At 41.7% G+C, this 15,571-nt stretch overlaps 1 protein-coding gene across 1 annotated transcript; it reads right to left on the bottom strand.

Moving 5' to 3' along the window:
• Positions 1-7,415: 7,415 nt before the first annotated feature.
• Positions 7,416-11,135, bottom strand: LOC119120709 (cytochrome P450 1A1). The gene is made up of 7 exons (XM_037247853.1): positions 11,049-11,135; positions 9,955-10,835; positions 9,533-9,659; positions 9,067-9,156; positions 8,870-8,993; positions 8,723-8,809; positions 7,416-8,646 (listed from the first exon to the last, which is right to left on the bottom strand). The coding sequence occupies exons 2-7, from the start codon at positions 10,792-10,794 to the stop codon at positions 8,349-8,351; spliced, it is 1,566 nt and encodes a 521-aa protein (XP_037103748.1). The 5' UTR covers positions 10,795-10,835; positions 11,049-11,135; the 3' UTR covers positions 7,416-8,348.
• Between the last annotated feature and the right edge of the window lie 4,436 nt (positions 11,136-15,571).

The raw sequence follows: 15,571 nt of genomic DNA, 5'->3' as shown, positions 1-15,571 counted from the left end.
ATCAACCGATGGTCGACTTGTTACTAATACCAACTTTGTAAGTGATTCTCTTATCTCTACAGAAAATAAACCTCATTTGCAGGGATACGGGTCATTCCAGAAATGAAAAACTTTTCACAAGCCCACAGTTGACAAAATATTAACATAACCTTTTGCCATTCAAAGCAAAAACTTTACAAGTCAAATTTAAATATGATTTATAAAGTTTTTGCACCAAATGCGGTTGCAGGCCGTGTCAAAAGTTTTTTTTAAGGATGCTGAAGGCCACAAATGGACCCAGTTCTCGCTTTTTAATGCATCGATCAAGGTGGTAAACTTCTCATTAAAGAGGTTTAACATAAATATGACATTTAAGAATTACAGTAATTTTATATACAGTGCAGCAATTTTCAGGGACTCAAAAACATTTATTTGCAGTCAATGACAATTGTTTATCCGCTAGAGGGCAGCATTTCTCTATGTTGGTGGTTCTTGCACGAGCGCAGTGGTTCAAGTCTGCAGCATTTGTGATTTTAATACACTAATCCACTTTTTTGTCAGTATTTGTTGATGTAGTCTACCTGTGACAATGTTCACTTAATTGACACAGGATGATCACATAGTTCATATGAGCGTATCCAAATTAAAGAAGAGCCACCCTTGTTTTCAAAGATGCTGATAAAACTTCCAGATAAATTTCCCTGCCACGAGAGTGAACGCGTAACTTAGATTAAAGACGTCATATCACACCTTGCAGAGAAAATAACCCAGAAACCTAACCTCTAAGATAAGAAACAGGTAGACACCCACACAGTTTCTCAGGTCCATACTTGTAAGACAAGGAACCGATTCCCATTGGAAAAAATCCCCCGTCCTCCTCATGAGGTAATTTCTTCCCATCCTAGAGGATATGTTCTATCTGCTCGACAAAAGGCAAGATCAGTAGCCCCAACAAAACATAACAAACACAAGGCAGGCCCACCTGAGACACCCACTCCCAAATGGGAATAACCTCTTCCCAAGGCACCCCCAATTACCCGCACCCCGGATGCTTTTTCAATCAAAACATACATACGCTAGGTTAGCATGCTACCAAAACAAAAAAAAGACAAGCCGATGAACATCTGCCAACGTTGAAGCTTTGAGGAAACCAAGTTAAAGCTCAGTCTTTGAAAAGGCAAAACCAAGACTTTGACATTTTGAAAATTACCATTTATTATTCACACAATATAGAATACATTATCAAATCATATCATCACGCTTCCTGTGGAATTTTTGTGGGTTGGGGTACCATCAGATCTTAGGAATGCAATACGCTTCAATAAATGTGGGAAAAACTTGCTTTAACCGAGTCAAAACAGGAATTTGTGGAGTCAAGACCAAGTTAAGACTTTGAGGCGCTTAGACAAAATGAAGGGTCCAGTGTATCGTCAAGCTAATTCACCTTGGATGCACTCAGGAAAATTGATGGAATGGTCATTGTGGTCTTCCAAGTGTCCGTGCAAGTTTGTGGAGCTTGAGGAGTCACGCAATGGGGAGATTTCCGAGAACGGCGGCAACCTGGGGTATCCGAATATTATTTTGCTTGTACGTACGCAAAGAGCCAAATAAGGCTTGATGCTAATGCCAAGACGTTAACCGCTCAAGCGGGTTCATGAATGACTTACAGTTTATCCCACACTCCAGCTGCCCAAACAATGAGGGTTCAAAATGCCTCCCCCTTGTTGTCCTCAAGTATCCTTGACCACAGCATTTGACCCCGCGACGAGGCACCAAAGGTTCAATCAGCAGAGCAGCTAAGGCTCCCGAGAGATTTATTTCATGACATTGACCCCAATTTAGTTTTTTTATTGAGATACTTTACAAAGACAACTAAAATGGCACACGTTCGAGCGCAGTTCTATAGATAGCAGGACAGACAACTAAAAAAGCCAAATTTAAACAAATGGAAGAATTACCCAACTAGGGACAATGAAAGCATAACTTTATTAAGGTTTTAAAATGACATTGCTTTTGTGTGTTTCTGCTAATCATCCAACTAACCGCCTGACCAATTGACATACTGAATAACCAACCAAAAAGAAACTAACCAACAAATGATCTAACGAGCTAGCTAACGAGGTAGCCAACGAACGGACAGACGGACAAATGAGCGAACTCACTCACTCACTCACTCACTCACTCACTCACTCACTCACTCACTCACTCACTCACTCACTCACTCACTCACTCACTCACTCACTCACTCACTCACTCACTCACTCACTCACTCACTCACTCACTCACTCACTCACCCACCGACCGACCGACCGACCGACCGACCCTGTCTTTTCTGAATGACACCATTTTGTTTCTGTGCAAAGTGGCGACCTTTTAAAGGGACCCCTTGCTAATCCCTCGTGCTGCCAAGCTAGTGGCACATTAGCAGGGTAATGAAAGTCAAGCTGCAGGGAACTGCCCGGCTCAGGATGTCTTTGATAACTAAAGCTGCCGGGAGCCTGTTAAGTACATAATGGCCCCCCGTGGACCTCTCGGCTCGCTCGCCAAGAACCTGATGGCCTTGCCAGTTGTGTGTGCACACTATCACGCTTCATCACGCTGGCGATCATCACGCAAACACGCACAAGACAATTACACGAGCACACGTGACCCCCTCATCTTGACCCTGTTCCCTGCCACTATTGTTTTGCCCTGTAAATACGACCGAGGGCGCGACAGGAAGCGTCAAGTGGCTCTTGTCATGCAAACGCTTGCGTGGTGTGTCGGGCCAGCAGGAAGCGGGAGTCGCGATGGTGTGCGCTAATTGCTGCTCAAGTATTCTGACAGGTGAGCCTCTGAGAGGCTGTTCACACGACACCACTTTTGTTTACACGCTAACGTGAAAAAAAACAGTGCTGTCATTTTTGCCATTTTACACCTGGAATTGGATAATTCGTCATGTTGAACGTCTTCTATGACAAAAAATACTTTTCTTCCACCTTTTTATGCGTTCAGTATATATATGCATATATATATGTATACGTATGCAACATCCCAAAATTTAATTGGCATCCCACCACTGGATAATTGGATGATGTCAACGTCGGGATATGAAATACCAATTGGACAATCAACATGTTGCATCAGAGCCGTAACAATGTCTTAGTTGTCTTTTAGTGGTGAGTATGCGGTGGTGCTAAAATAAACTTGCGCTTGGAAGCGATCCCTCGAGCATGACGAGGGATGACGGCTCATTGTTGGATGTAGGCCAAATTGGACTTTCACAAGCGGTGTCGCGATTTGAGCCGATGTCAAGAAGATGTCCGAGTGTTGGTGTGGAAATCCAAATCTGTTGTTTTTGTTGTTCAATATTGTTTTGATGTGTTTTGTAGTGAATCGTTTGAAGCGTTGGCAGTCTAAATAATGGCGGAGTTACGCAATCCGTCGCCTTGCTTCTTAACCCGTCACCTTCCTCACATTGACATGCATCATGCAAACCTTGGACCTGCAATGGCGTGCCGCACACTTATCACGTATGTTTGTGTTCAGTTATGAAAGGCACGCAGGTTCCTTGACAGAGAGTCAAAAGTCAAACAAGTGTTAAATGTTGTGTTGTTGTCGTGGAGTTACATTACACGGATAGTGGAAACCATTTTGTTCAAAAAATTATTCCCTGAGTAAATTAAATTGGACTGTAGCCATTACAAAATATCATAATATATAACGTTGACATCACATTATCACGTTTTATTATTTCTGTGGGAAATATTGAGAAACAATAGAAAATTAGCTTGTGACTAACTTCCTACTTGGTCAAATTTACATAAAAGTCAGCATGCAAACAAAGTGAAAGGAAGTGAGGGGAAAAAAAAAGAAAAACTGGAAAAACCTGGCCTTCAGCCCTTAGCTCTCACGCTAGGTAAAGTCGCACGCTACTTATCATTGTGACAGCCAAGATACTACAGACTGTCACGCAAGGTGAGAAAAGAAAAAAAAAAAGTGTCCAACTAACCCAAAACCACAACAGGAGTAACAGACGGGAGTTTTTGTCTTTTTAGGGAACCAGTCATTCTTCTAAAAGTAACTGTTCTGCAAACACAGATGAGCGTAGGGTTCGCTAACTTGCGAACAGAGCGGCTAGCGACATTACTCGCGCAAATATCAACATCATCATTGGCGCGGATACGTTTTGTCACGCCATGCATCGTCGCATTCAAAAGGAAGCAGGCGGCAGGCCAAGTCAAACACGTCAAGAAATTGGCAGCTTCAATTTAGACAAAACTAAATTGTCGCTTATTTGTTTTTTGAAATCACTCAATAACCAACAAAGAGTAATACAGGAGACCAGTTTAGTCATTTACAATCGATTAATATTTTAATGTAAATTATTGTATCCAATTATTCGATGGAATAATCAATTGTAAAAATATTCGAAAGTAACAGACCCAGTACAGTGGGCATCGGGACAAATACAATTTGAGAGGCGGAGCTAGCAGGCCCTCTCAAGGTAAGTGATTTAAAACGTAGGTGTGGGTTCAAAATGGAGGCGACCCAATATTTGTCCTGTTATAAGATCCCGATTCAGGGAAGCATGGACAAAGTGCACCTGAATGTTGTTTAGCTCTCAGGGAATCTCACTGGAACATCATTCCCACTTAAAGTCCGGAGAGCTCCCGTCGTTCTCCCCCACACAGATCAATGAAAGATATCACAGCAACATTCCTGAAGGGCCCACCCTGCTTTCCCTTGTTTGTCGCTTAGGAGGAAAGCCGAGGGAGGGGGTTTCTCAGGATGGTATGGCATCGCGTGTAAAGGCGGGCGGCCCCACCCGGGCCCCGAGGCACGTTGGCCCACCGTTACCCAGCCACACGCCTGAGAGCGGCAGATTAAAATAAAAACTCCCCAAGATAAACTTCCACAATTGATATCGCTCTGGCCTTTTCCAAGCACTCTGGGACAACACCGCTTCCTGTCCGGTCAGGGTGCGAGGGGTGGGTTGGGGTGGGGGTGCGGTGTTTCCTGTACACAGCAGATTGGGGGAGGACGACAACGCAGGCATGAAAGGCATTGGACTTCTCTTAACTAGCTGACAAGCCAGAGGGAGGGAGGAATGTTTATTGATCTTAGTCACACACATATTGTAAAGAGGAACTTTGCGACGAGCCGCTAGCACGCTATGGGAATCCAGTGGTGGTGGTGGGGGGGGGGGCGAGTAAGCGCCGCAGGACTTGGACGATGAAAGTTCAAGAATTTTACCAATATATACTCATTTTTGACACATTATTCAAGTGGTTGAAAACTCCAACAACAATGTTCTCGGACAAATCAGACACCAAAACCTTGGCTCTCTCTCTGGTCATATTTGCCGTTGGTTCGGTTTAACATGATGATCATGAAGAATCTCTTACGATAAGTCCAAACCATTTAACCCCACAATGGTGTATAAAGTTCATCCTTGTATATGTCTTTTTAAAAATATCCACAGGCAACTCCTCCATTGTGTGTGAAAGTGAGTTTAACTGATGAGTTGTGCACACGAGCTTCCTGCCGACCCCTGGATAACGCTGACCTCTGCTAATTGCGGAATGCCGAGCTAAATATATCTATATATATATATATATATATATATATATATATATATATATATATATATATATATATATATGTACATATATATTTTTTAAAAATGATATATTTTCAATTTTGAAAAAAAAAAAGGTCATTGTTTTTATCTACACCAAATACTGGCAGATTTTTGGGAAGTGAAAACAGCATGGATTTTTTTTCTATAAATATATATTTTTATTTAAAATGATATATTTTAAATTTTGAACAAAAAAAAAAAGGTCATTGTTTTTATCTACACCAAACACTGGCAGATTTTTGGGGAGTGAAAACAACATTGATTTCTTTTAACATTATATTCCAGCTACAGCTTCCAGGCATTACGCAAGACTCGACCATCAGAAGCTTTTTTTTTTTCTTAAAATCAAGTAAAAACAAACATTCCTTTGTGCATGTCAGATAATGTTTTGTGGTGATATCAAATTGTTGTTTTTAAAAACACAAAGAACAATAGCCAGCTAACTGGTAAGAATTTATCAGCGTCGCATTGCCCGCTTGACATTGTTTCACCCTGGCTGGTTTCCATTCACTTTGTCCTGCTCTTCATTAGTCATATCCTTTTGCATGCCATGGAAAAGTCATCATTAAATTTACAGACATTCTATCAGCTCGATTTTACGTGCGTCTCCATCGAAATCTGCAAGTCATTGCTACATTTCTGGCTCGTCATTCTTTCTGACTATGAGAAAAAAAATACGAGTTGCGCAATGACGACGTGTCACATTTCCTTCCGTTATGTTCATCAAATCCAAAAATAAATCACTGTCACGAAGTGTATCAAAATAGGAAATTCACTTTCATGATGAGTCAGCAAAAAAATAAATCAAGGGACTTTGATTTGTCCACTTGTCTGACAGGAAACGATTAAGAAGACGCTCTATAAATTTTCTTCAAACATTTTGCCTTAAAATATATTTAAGTACACATATTGAATTTGATCATGTTACTTAAAACACACTTTTACAGTTAATTACGGTTTCTAATAGCAACAGACAATTTCTCTTCCCCTGTTAGCAACATTTTCTGACTTTCTCACCTGAACGCCATTTCAGGAACTGGTCTGCAGCTGACCCCCAATATTGTCCTTTTTGCTTCATGCGATGTTCCCGTTCACATCCCGGATAACCTCAGCATGCCGTGAATAGACACAACACCGCTCGGCCTTCCCGGCCTCCTCGTTTCCACAAGACACAATATTAATCAACGCACGTTGCAGGAAAGGAACATGTTAAACGTGCTTGGGATTATAACGGATGTTTCCAGAAAATTGTCTCTGACTTTGTTTATCAAAAGGTTTGAGTCAAGGTAAACAAATTTGCTGTGTTTTTTGAATGCATAGAAGTCCATCCATCTATTATACACTGTTGGTCTGGTCAAAAATATACAAAATATCTATAATAGTTCTCAAACATTTTTTTTTTTACTAACCAACATTGAAATACAGTAGCTGTCAAGTTCTCGGTTTGTTTTACTTGTCCATTTTGTCAGTATTATGTTTTCCTTGTGTTCGTTTTCTTTGTTTGCCTCATTAGATCATTGTTCCTACCTTTTTCTCGTTAGCCCCGCCAATTTTATTGTCCAATCAGCTCGCTCAGCCACTTGTGTCTTATTCAGGTGTTTCTTGTCTCATCAGGTTGTTTATATTTGGTTCCATCCTTTCTGTTCAGTCTTAGTTGTTATTTCAGCATGTTGTGTGAATTATATGAATGGCAACCAGCCAGATATAAAATGACAAACAAAATGACAAAATTGTTTTGTTTTTTTCCCCAGTTTTTAGAGTTAGTTGCTATATCTGTGCTGTTTTTAAAATATGTATTTTAAATGAAGCAAAGTTGAGTTGAGCACATTTTTATTATGTCGGCCATCACATCTTCAGAATGATAGTGATGCAAAATTGTCTAGCTTACTGTTGTCTTCCAAAAAAAGACATTTTTTGGTATCCTGGCAAATCAAATTCACTCACGCACACACTCACACACGCATGATATATTAGGCACATAAATTTACTTTACAAAATACTTGATAAAAACACAAAATCACATTTTAGGATACAAATATAGCTTCAGTGTCCTTACATCCACATTATATTGGATTATAAAATCTAAACAGTATAAGCTCATATGTATTTCATTCCGAGTCACAGGATAGCAGCGGGACTCAAAACCACAAAAAGGACATTTGTAAGAAATTGATCTTCACACCATCATTAGCTGCTTGACTTCAATTTGATGTCCTGTACATTACATTCTGACACTCTGGCTTGGTTTGTGAGCCATGCGTCCATAATGTTACACAAAAATGCCATATATATTACTACATACAGTATAATGTTACTTTAAAGTCACTTTCTTATATTACAGTTGCGGAATTGCAAAGTGGCATGGCGACCAATCAGTGTTGCTGGGCCAGGAGGAGGGACTTAAACAGAACCACAGAGAGAGGAATACATTAAACCCATTAGTGATTCGCAGTTCCGAAATTCACCCAAATATGTTTTTCTTTCTGAAAAATGCCGAAAGATGCTGCCAAAATCTGGCTACAAAGAAAAGTAGAGCAGTGAATCGGTGTCAAGGAAGTAGAGCGTCCCGTTGCTGATTTGTGATTCGCTACTCGAGTTCGCCTTGTCGTAAATTTATATGGGAATCTAACCTCCGTTATTGTCTGGAAAACACGTCTCGAAATATGAACTGAAATGCACATTGTCCGTAATTGTGACAGTTATTGTTCTTGTTTATTTTCCAAGCTCAGCACATTGTTCGTAGTCTTCACTGCACGTCAAGCGGTCGCAGAGTGGCTCTCAGATGGCAGCGTTTGTGCTTCATGGTGAGGCCATACTCGGGCGTCATGTCCACGGGCTCGCCGGGTATGGTGTGGAATTGCAGCCTCTGGACGATAATAGCCAAGAAGAGGAAGACTTCCTGCCGCGCGATGACCTCGCCGATACAGCGGCGCTTGCCCAGGCCGAAGACCATCACCTTCTCGCCTTCTTGCTTATTAAGCTCTGTGCCGTCGTCACTCAAGAAACGTTCCGGGTTGAAGGATGTCGGATCCTTCCAGAGCTCACTGAAAGATGCGGAGAGAATTTTGTGGTCAAACTTCACCGCAAACCGGGCAATTATAGATTTAGCGTTCCACTTACGGGTCGTGATTGATTTGCCATTGATTGATGAAGACGCAGGTGTCTTTAGGAATGAAGAAGCCGTTCAGAGACGTGTCCTTTGTGGTGCTAGGAAGACAGCAAGGTTTAGATGTCACGCTGTCACTAAATCTGCAAAAAAAACCTTACCAGTGAGGGATGGTAAAGGGCAGGAATGACGAGTGACGAAAGATTTCCAAGATGAAGGCCTCCAGGAGGGGCAGGTTGGCTTTGTCGGATAAAAGGGGAGAGCGCTGAAGTCCCACTTTGTTCTCTGGAAATGAAAAGATTTGATAAATTGTCTGCTCAGATGCAGGGAGGGGGAATTCCGCTTTTCAAGTACTTACTCAGCTCCTGATTAAGCCTCTCCTGAATCTCCGGGTAAGCCACTAAGTACATGACGGACCAGGATAGGGCGGTCGAGATGGTGTCGAACCCTAAAGTGGAATCGAACTTCAGTTTATCTATTCAGAGGTGACTTTTGATCAATGCTGATGGTGCAATAGTCAGATGTCGTAACATCCCTGGAACCGCAAATTATCTCCACACCAGAGATCTGAAGGTGGCTATTAAAAATCCCCATCTAGGATGTGACACCATGAGACACTCACCTCCAAAGATCTACAATAGCATTCTAGACCGGAGACTACCAATCCCTTCGGCGGTCCCCCATAACTTCAAAAACATCTCCAGTAGCCTCAAGACCTTAGCCACCAGAGATCTCCAGTAACCTCTCTCGCCAATAATGACCCAACCCAACCAAAATAAATGGCTATGCTAACGAGTGAAGTCAAAAGAAGAACTCCAACCAACCTGCTCCGAAGAGGTCGTTGACGATCCCTACGATCTTGTTATCCGACACCTGGATGTTAGAATTCTCGTCCAGCTTCCTGTCCTCGCAGTGATCGATGAGGGAGTCGGTGATATCCCGAATATTGTCCTAAAATTGGACACAGTTTTGACCCACCAATTATAATTTCAACACAGCTAAACTCATGAACACACTTTTTTAGCATAGTTTAAATGTATTTGAAAATTTTGAACACAAAAATGATGTAGCGTTTGTGCATTTTGCGTGATGTCACAAACACTGCGTCTGTCTGGGTCAGATGAGGCTGATAGAAACTTTTTATGTGATTGTTTTCATTGTGTTTCTCTTCTCAAAGAATTCATAAGTTGAACAAAACTGAGTGAGAAATTGGAAGAAATTATGATTAATGACGGGCGGGCGATACCTTGTTGAAAGAGGCGTAGTGGTCAACCACGATCTTCCTGACAAAGGTGTTGAAACGGTTATTGATGTCCACAAACGCCCTCATGCTGGCGCTGGGCAGATACTGAAGAGCCGGGATGAAGTCGGCGGGATTGCCGCTGCCCACCACCTGTCCGAATTCATCGCTCAGGTTCACCAGGCTCAGAAGTTCTTGGTCGTCGTGGTCGTAGCGGCGCCCGAAGCACATTCCGCAGATGACGTTAGCCACGGAGACGACGATATGCCGAAAGGGGTCGAAGCTTCCGTCGGCTTTCATGACCTTCTCCAGCTGCTTCACCAGATACTCGCCCTCCTTGCAGATGTGCTCCTCCAGCATGCACGAGTACTGCGGCGAGGTGCCATCCAGAGTTGCGAAAGATCTCAAGGCGCTGTAGGCCAACTTCCGGCGAGCCCGCCACACACCCGCTCGGTCGGTACTGAAGGCCAAACTCTCGCCGTCGTTGATGTAGCGGAAGGAATACAGGTCGGGCCTCCCGGAGAAGTCCTCTCCCTGTTTGATGAGCGCCTGTCGCACCGTTTCGCCGCCGCTCAGCACCACCACGGGACGCATGCCGATCTGGATCTTGAAGACGGAGCCGTAGCGCTGGCTCATGGCGGTAAGACTCAGGTAAGGCCTTTTCCCCAATTGCAGTACGTTGCCGATGATAGGGAGGGGCTTGGGCCCCGGGAGCCTTCGGAGCCCCTCGGGAATGTCGCCGCGCATGGACTTGAGCAACAGGTAGACCAAACACAACGTGGTCACGGCCACCAGACCCTCCGACACGGACAGGGCCCCCACTAGCGGTAGTATCATTAGCGTCATGGCAACCGGCTTCGAAATTTCTGGCTGGAATATCAAAGCACCTGGAAATAGAGGCAGAGGAGCGTTGGGGCAGGCAAGTTGTGCAGCATGCCAAGAACAAATAAGTCTTGCACCTTTTATTCATTTATTTCTTCTTTTACCTGAACATTAACGAAAGCGTGAATATACAGCAAAACATCTGCAAATGTACTCCGATGGCTATCTTACAAAGGTAGGAATCGGACGCCTATATGAAGCTGAAGAAATGAATTTACCTTGAAGCAAAGAGATGCAATCCGAGAGGAGTCAACAAATTCCCAAATGCTCAGGCCCGAGTTGACACTTCTTGTGTCCCCAAAAGCCAGAATGGGCTTCTGCTTTATAGCGTGCTCCTCCACTTCATTGGCTGCAGCCCGTGATGTAATCACCCCTCCTTCTGTTTGTTATGAATGAAGTCTAGTGCGCTGAGAAGGTGTGTGTGTGTGTGATTGCATGTTTCGAAATGCTCTCGTGCACATGCGACAGATATTCATTACTTGAGCATGCTTTTATGTTGTTGATAAAGTCATTACGGGGGCCTTGATTGGTTTAATTTTTATGACTAGACACCCTAAATGAAAAATCTAATTGTTGTGAGAATAAAGCGATAATGTTTCCACAACAAAATTATGGGTTTTTTTTTTGTGTGTGTACAGCTGAGGTGTGGCATAAATCTACACAAAGTTTGTTTTGGTCTTTTAGCTGATGCCCGCAGCTTGCTGCAGGTTAAAACGGGTGTTTGCGCCATTCTGGGTGTGAACACGGACGAGACTTTTCGCCGCCCGCAGCAGCGGCTCTTCAAATTCCAGGAAAGGGCATCATGACAACATCTACCACCCAAGCAGAGCTAAGTCCTGATAAAGCACTCGGGTCGAATGCCATTGCGTGCTAGTACCTGTTAGCCGGAGTTAAACATTGACCAGTTGCGTGAGAGCGTAGAGATCAAACCTTCACCTCCCCTTTGAGGTTGCGAACCTTGGAGGGCAGGGTGGGGGTGGAGGAATATCCAAATGCGGGGGTAGACCAGTTCAATATGATCGTTTAAAAAAAATTCTCAAAGAGTTTGCAAAGTGAAAAAGCTTTAAGAAAAGAAATTACTTCTGGAATGTTATAAGACAAAAGTTGCTGTGTTAATAGAATTACGTTATCATCTTCTTTGAGATTATCTTGATAAACTAGAAATAATGTTACAAAAGAACTAATGAGATTAAACTACTAATGAGAAACCCTGTTATAAGAATAAAGTTGTAATTTTACCGGAATAAAGTTGTATTTTTCCCCATAATATTAAATTAAAGCTTCATTCTTGTAATGTTATGATCTTCCCACCTCCCTTGATTTATTCATCATCACTCCTTGGTAAGTTTAGGTGAAACAGCTGAATTGATGTAAAATAAAATTTTTGATGAAACAGTTAATGATTAATGCTCATGTTCGAAAGGATTAGTTGCACATGTGGCATTTTTTTGTGCGAAAACAAGGTCCGATGCCAAGATTGTGCAACATCAAGCATTGTGAAACAAAACAAATAAAACACGCACAAAAAAAAACAAAGCGTGAATTATTGTATTGTAATCTGCTTTATTTCTTTTTTTTTTTTGTGCTGTCGTGTTAATATTAATAGCTAAATGCATGGTTTATTGGCTTATGTACAAATCCGGCCTTGTCACAGCCAAATTATTTTGACAAGGTTTCAACCTTACCATCCAACGCTAAATAAATAAATAAATAAATACAAATAAATACAAATATATAAATAAATAAATAAATGAATAAATACAAAGGTATACATGAATAAAAAATAAATAAATAAATAACAACAAATAAATAAAAATAAATAAAAATAAATAAATAAAAATAAATGAATAAATAAATAAATAAATAAATAAATAAATAAATACTGTTTTAGGCACGCCCAATATGCCAATTAGATTCCATGTGCAAAATGACTCGTGTATTAATGAATATGATGGCATTGATTGGCAATGTTTGTCCACCGAAAAAAACCCAATCAAGTCTATAAAACCAAAACGCAATGATAGCGTGGCCAAAAGTAGAGACAGGTATAAATTATAGTGCTATTAGGCTGGCTTGTTGGGTCCTGGTCCAGCGGGTGCGAGAAAGTGTGTGCGTGCGTGTAGTGTGTGTGAGCGTGTGTGCGTGCGTGCATGCAGGCGGTGCTTGCGTGAGAAGCGGAGGCTGGGTCCAGAGGAGGGGAGGGTCTCGGACTTGCGGACAATCCTAAATCTGCCGGCTCAAGTCACGCGAAGGCGGCACCCACTGCAAAAGACACACGAGGCTCTTAAACTGGCAGAACAAAGAACAACGCACGACCACCACTCCGATCTGTGCGTGTGTGTGTGTAGTGCGTGTGTGTGTGTAGTGCAAGCGAGGATCTGGCGGCTTTGGAGTCATGCAATGTGCCACTCAGCCCTCACTCATCGTACTCATGCAACACGAGAAGGCAGCGAGGAACTGCAATGCTCTTTCAAAACAAGTTGAACAAATCAGGATTAAGATGCTGTCGCAAGCGTGCAGCAACACTTGATTCCAGGTCGGTGTTGCCAATACGCATTAGGGACACAGCCAAAATCAAACAATAGTTTTAAATTGCAGAGGAAAAAGAAATTAGTATTTTATTGTGAAGAAAAACCAATGCATTTCTGCGGGGAAATTCTATATAGCAGGGGTGTCAAACTCATTTTATTCGCGGGCCGCATTGGAGACACAGCTTCTTTCGGAAGGCCATTATGATTGTCAACCCAAATAAATGTATGTGCACCTCATATTATATACAGTAAAAGCTACAAAACAAACTGACAAATAACTCATTTTCAAATCAGACGAGTAAAAAAACTGGTCAAATATTTAAAAAAAAAAAAGATTAAAAGTGAAGACAATTTGCAATTCTAGTAATGACAGGAATTTGATGCACAATTTGTCTTTGCGGGCCACATAAAATGATGTGGCGGGCCGTATCTGGCCCCCGGGCCTTGAGTTTGACACCAGTGCTAGATAGCATCAAAAAAAGTTCATTGAGGAAAAGAAAGTTGATTTTTGAGAAAAATTGCATGTGCAATATCTTGATGCCGCACCTGTGGGGTGAATGGATTATTTTGGCAAACAAAAGTAAACATCATCAGATTTAGATAAATTTGCGAACATTATCAGAAAGTTTTTGTGACACAACTTTGTAGTAAAGGCCACACAGCTGGACAGTAAGGTCACATAGCGGAGAACAGTTGAGGAATGGCTGGTAGAAGCTTCTTAAACAGATTAAAAGTGATCACATGGTCCCTCGCAGGAAGTGAGCTACTGTTAGCAAGTTAGCTGAGCTGAGCTAAGCAGCAGGGTGAGTATCAGGACACGCACAAAAGCAGATGAGCTGGAATGAATGCAAGTCGACTCCCTGTGTCTTTTCAGGCCTGGATTCTTAAGCTTTTTTTTGTGGGTCTATCTTGGGATAGAAAAGTGAAAACAGGTTCAGACGCTGGATTTTTACAATTGATTGTGCAACAATTTCAGTTTTACAACAATTTTAAGAGGCGCTACTGTGGGAGCTTGAAAAGAAAATTGTGGAGTCATTGTGTATTTTCAGGCTTGGCTTCTGGAGAATATTTTGTGGGTCTACTTATGATAGATGTGCCTGACAAATTCCATATGGCTCAATGAAACTATTTTTGGGGGCTGAATTGTGAAAAAAAAAAAAGCCAACAGGTTTTGAAGAGCAGTTTTGAAAGCTTGAAACTAAAATGGCATACTTCCTGTGTATTTGCAGGTATTTTTTTTTTTTTTGTGGGTCTACCCATGCTAGGCAAATAGACAAATTTCATGCTGTAAATGAAACTGGTTATAAGTAATGAAGTTTAAAAACATGCATACATGAGTCGAAACAAAACAAAATGGTGGACTCCCTGTGTTTTTTCAGGTAGGGATTTTTGAGAATTGTTTGTGGGTCTACTCATGATAGAAATTCCTACCAAATTTCACATTGCTCTGGGAAACTGGATTTTGTGGCTTCTTTTATTTTGGGTGATTAAGCAGATGTGCAAACGTTAAACGGATTATTTTGGTACGCGGGTCACACATGAATGTTGATGGTGACCTCACCGACTTTGTTTACAATTTTATTTTTAGGTCGGTATAAGGTTTCGAGGTAGACTGTTTTTGTTTTACAATAATGGATTTTATACTTCTATAGCAATACATAGAAGACGATGACAGTTTGTTTTTATAATTTTACAATATGATTGGATGCTGAATAAATTTGAGGCGCCGTCACTGGTTTGCAGAATGTAAGTGGTCATCTAAGTGGTCGTCAGTGCACCCTCCAGTGGACAAACTTAGCAACAAAGTTTTCTTTAATTAAAACATTTTTTAATTTAATATTTAGTATTATTTCTTACTTCTATCTCTGTCCTGTTCTTGCTTACTCTGAGCTACTAAACTCTGAATAGACAATGACAGTCATGATTTTTCCTTTTTAGTTTGGATTTTAATTTTTTCATGTGCTTTAGAGTTTCTGTTGTTTATTTTCTACCAGTTCCAACACTCTGTTCCATTCCGACAGTTCGTGTCAAAGTTCCTGCTTTTGATTGACGTGCCATTTTTATTTTCTTCCGGGGGGTCGGGTCGCGACAGGAGCCGCCACCGAGGTCAGCAGAGGTCACATGCAAGCATCACGCTTCACACGCAACCCTGAATGCATGGATGTGTGTTTGTGTGTGTGCGTTTGTGGATCACCTTCCCTTCCTGACCA

Source organism: Syngnathus acus, chromosome 3 (genome assembly GCF_901709675.1).
Source record: "Syngnathus acus chromosome 3, fSynAcu1.2, whole genome shotgun sequence".
In the NCBI taxonomy this organism is placed as follows: Eukaryota; Metazoa; Chordata; class Actinopteri; order Syngnathiformes; family Syngnathidae; genus Syngnathus; species Syngnathus acus.
This window is presented reverse-complemented; position numbering and strand designations above follow the sequence as displayed.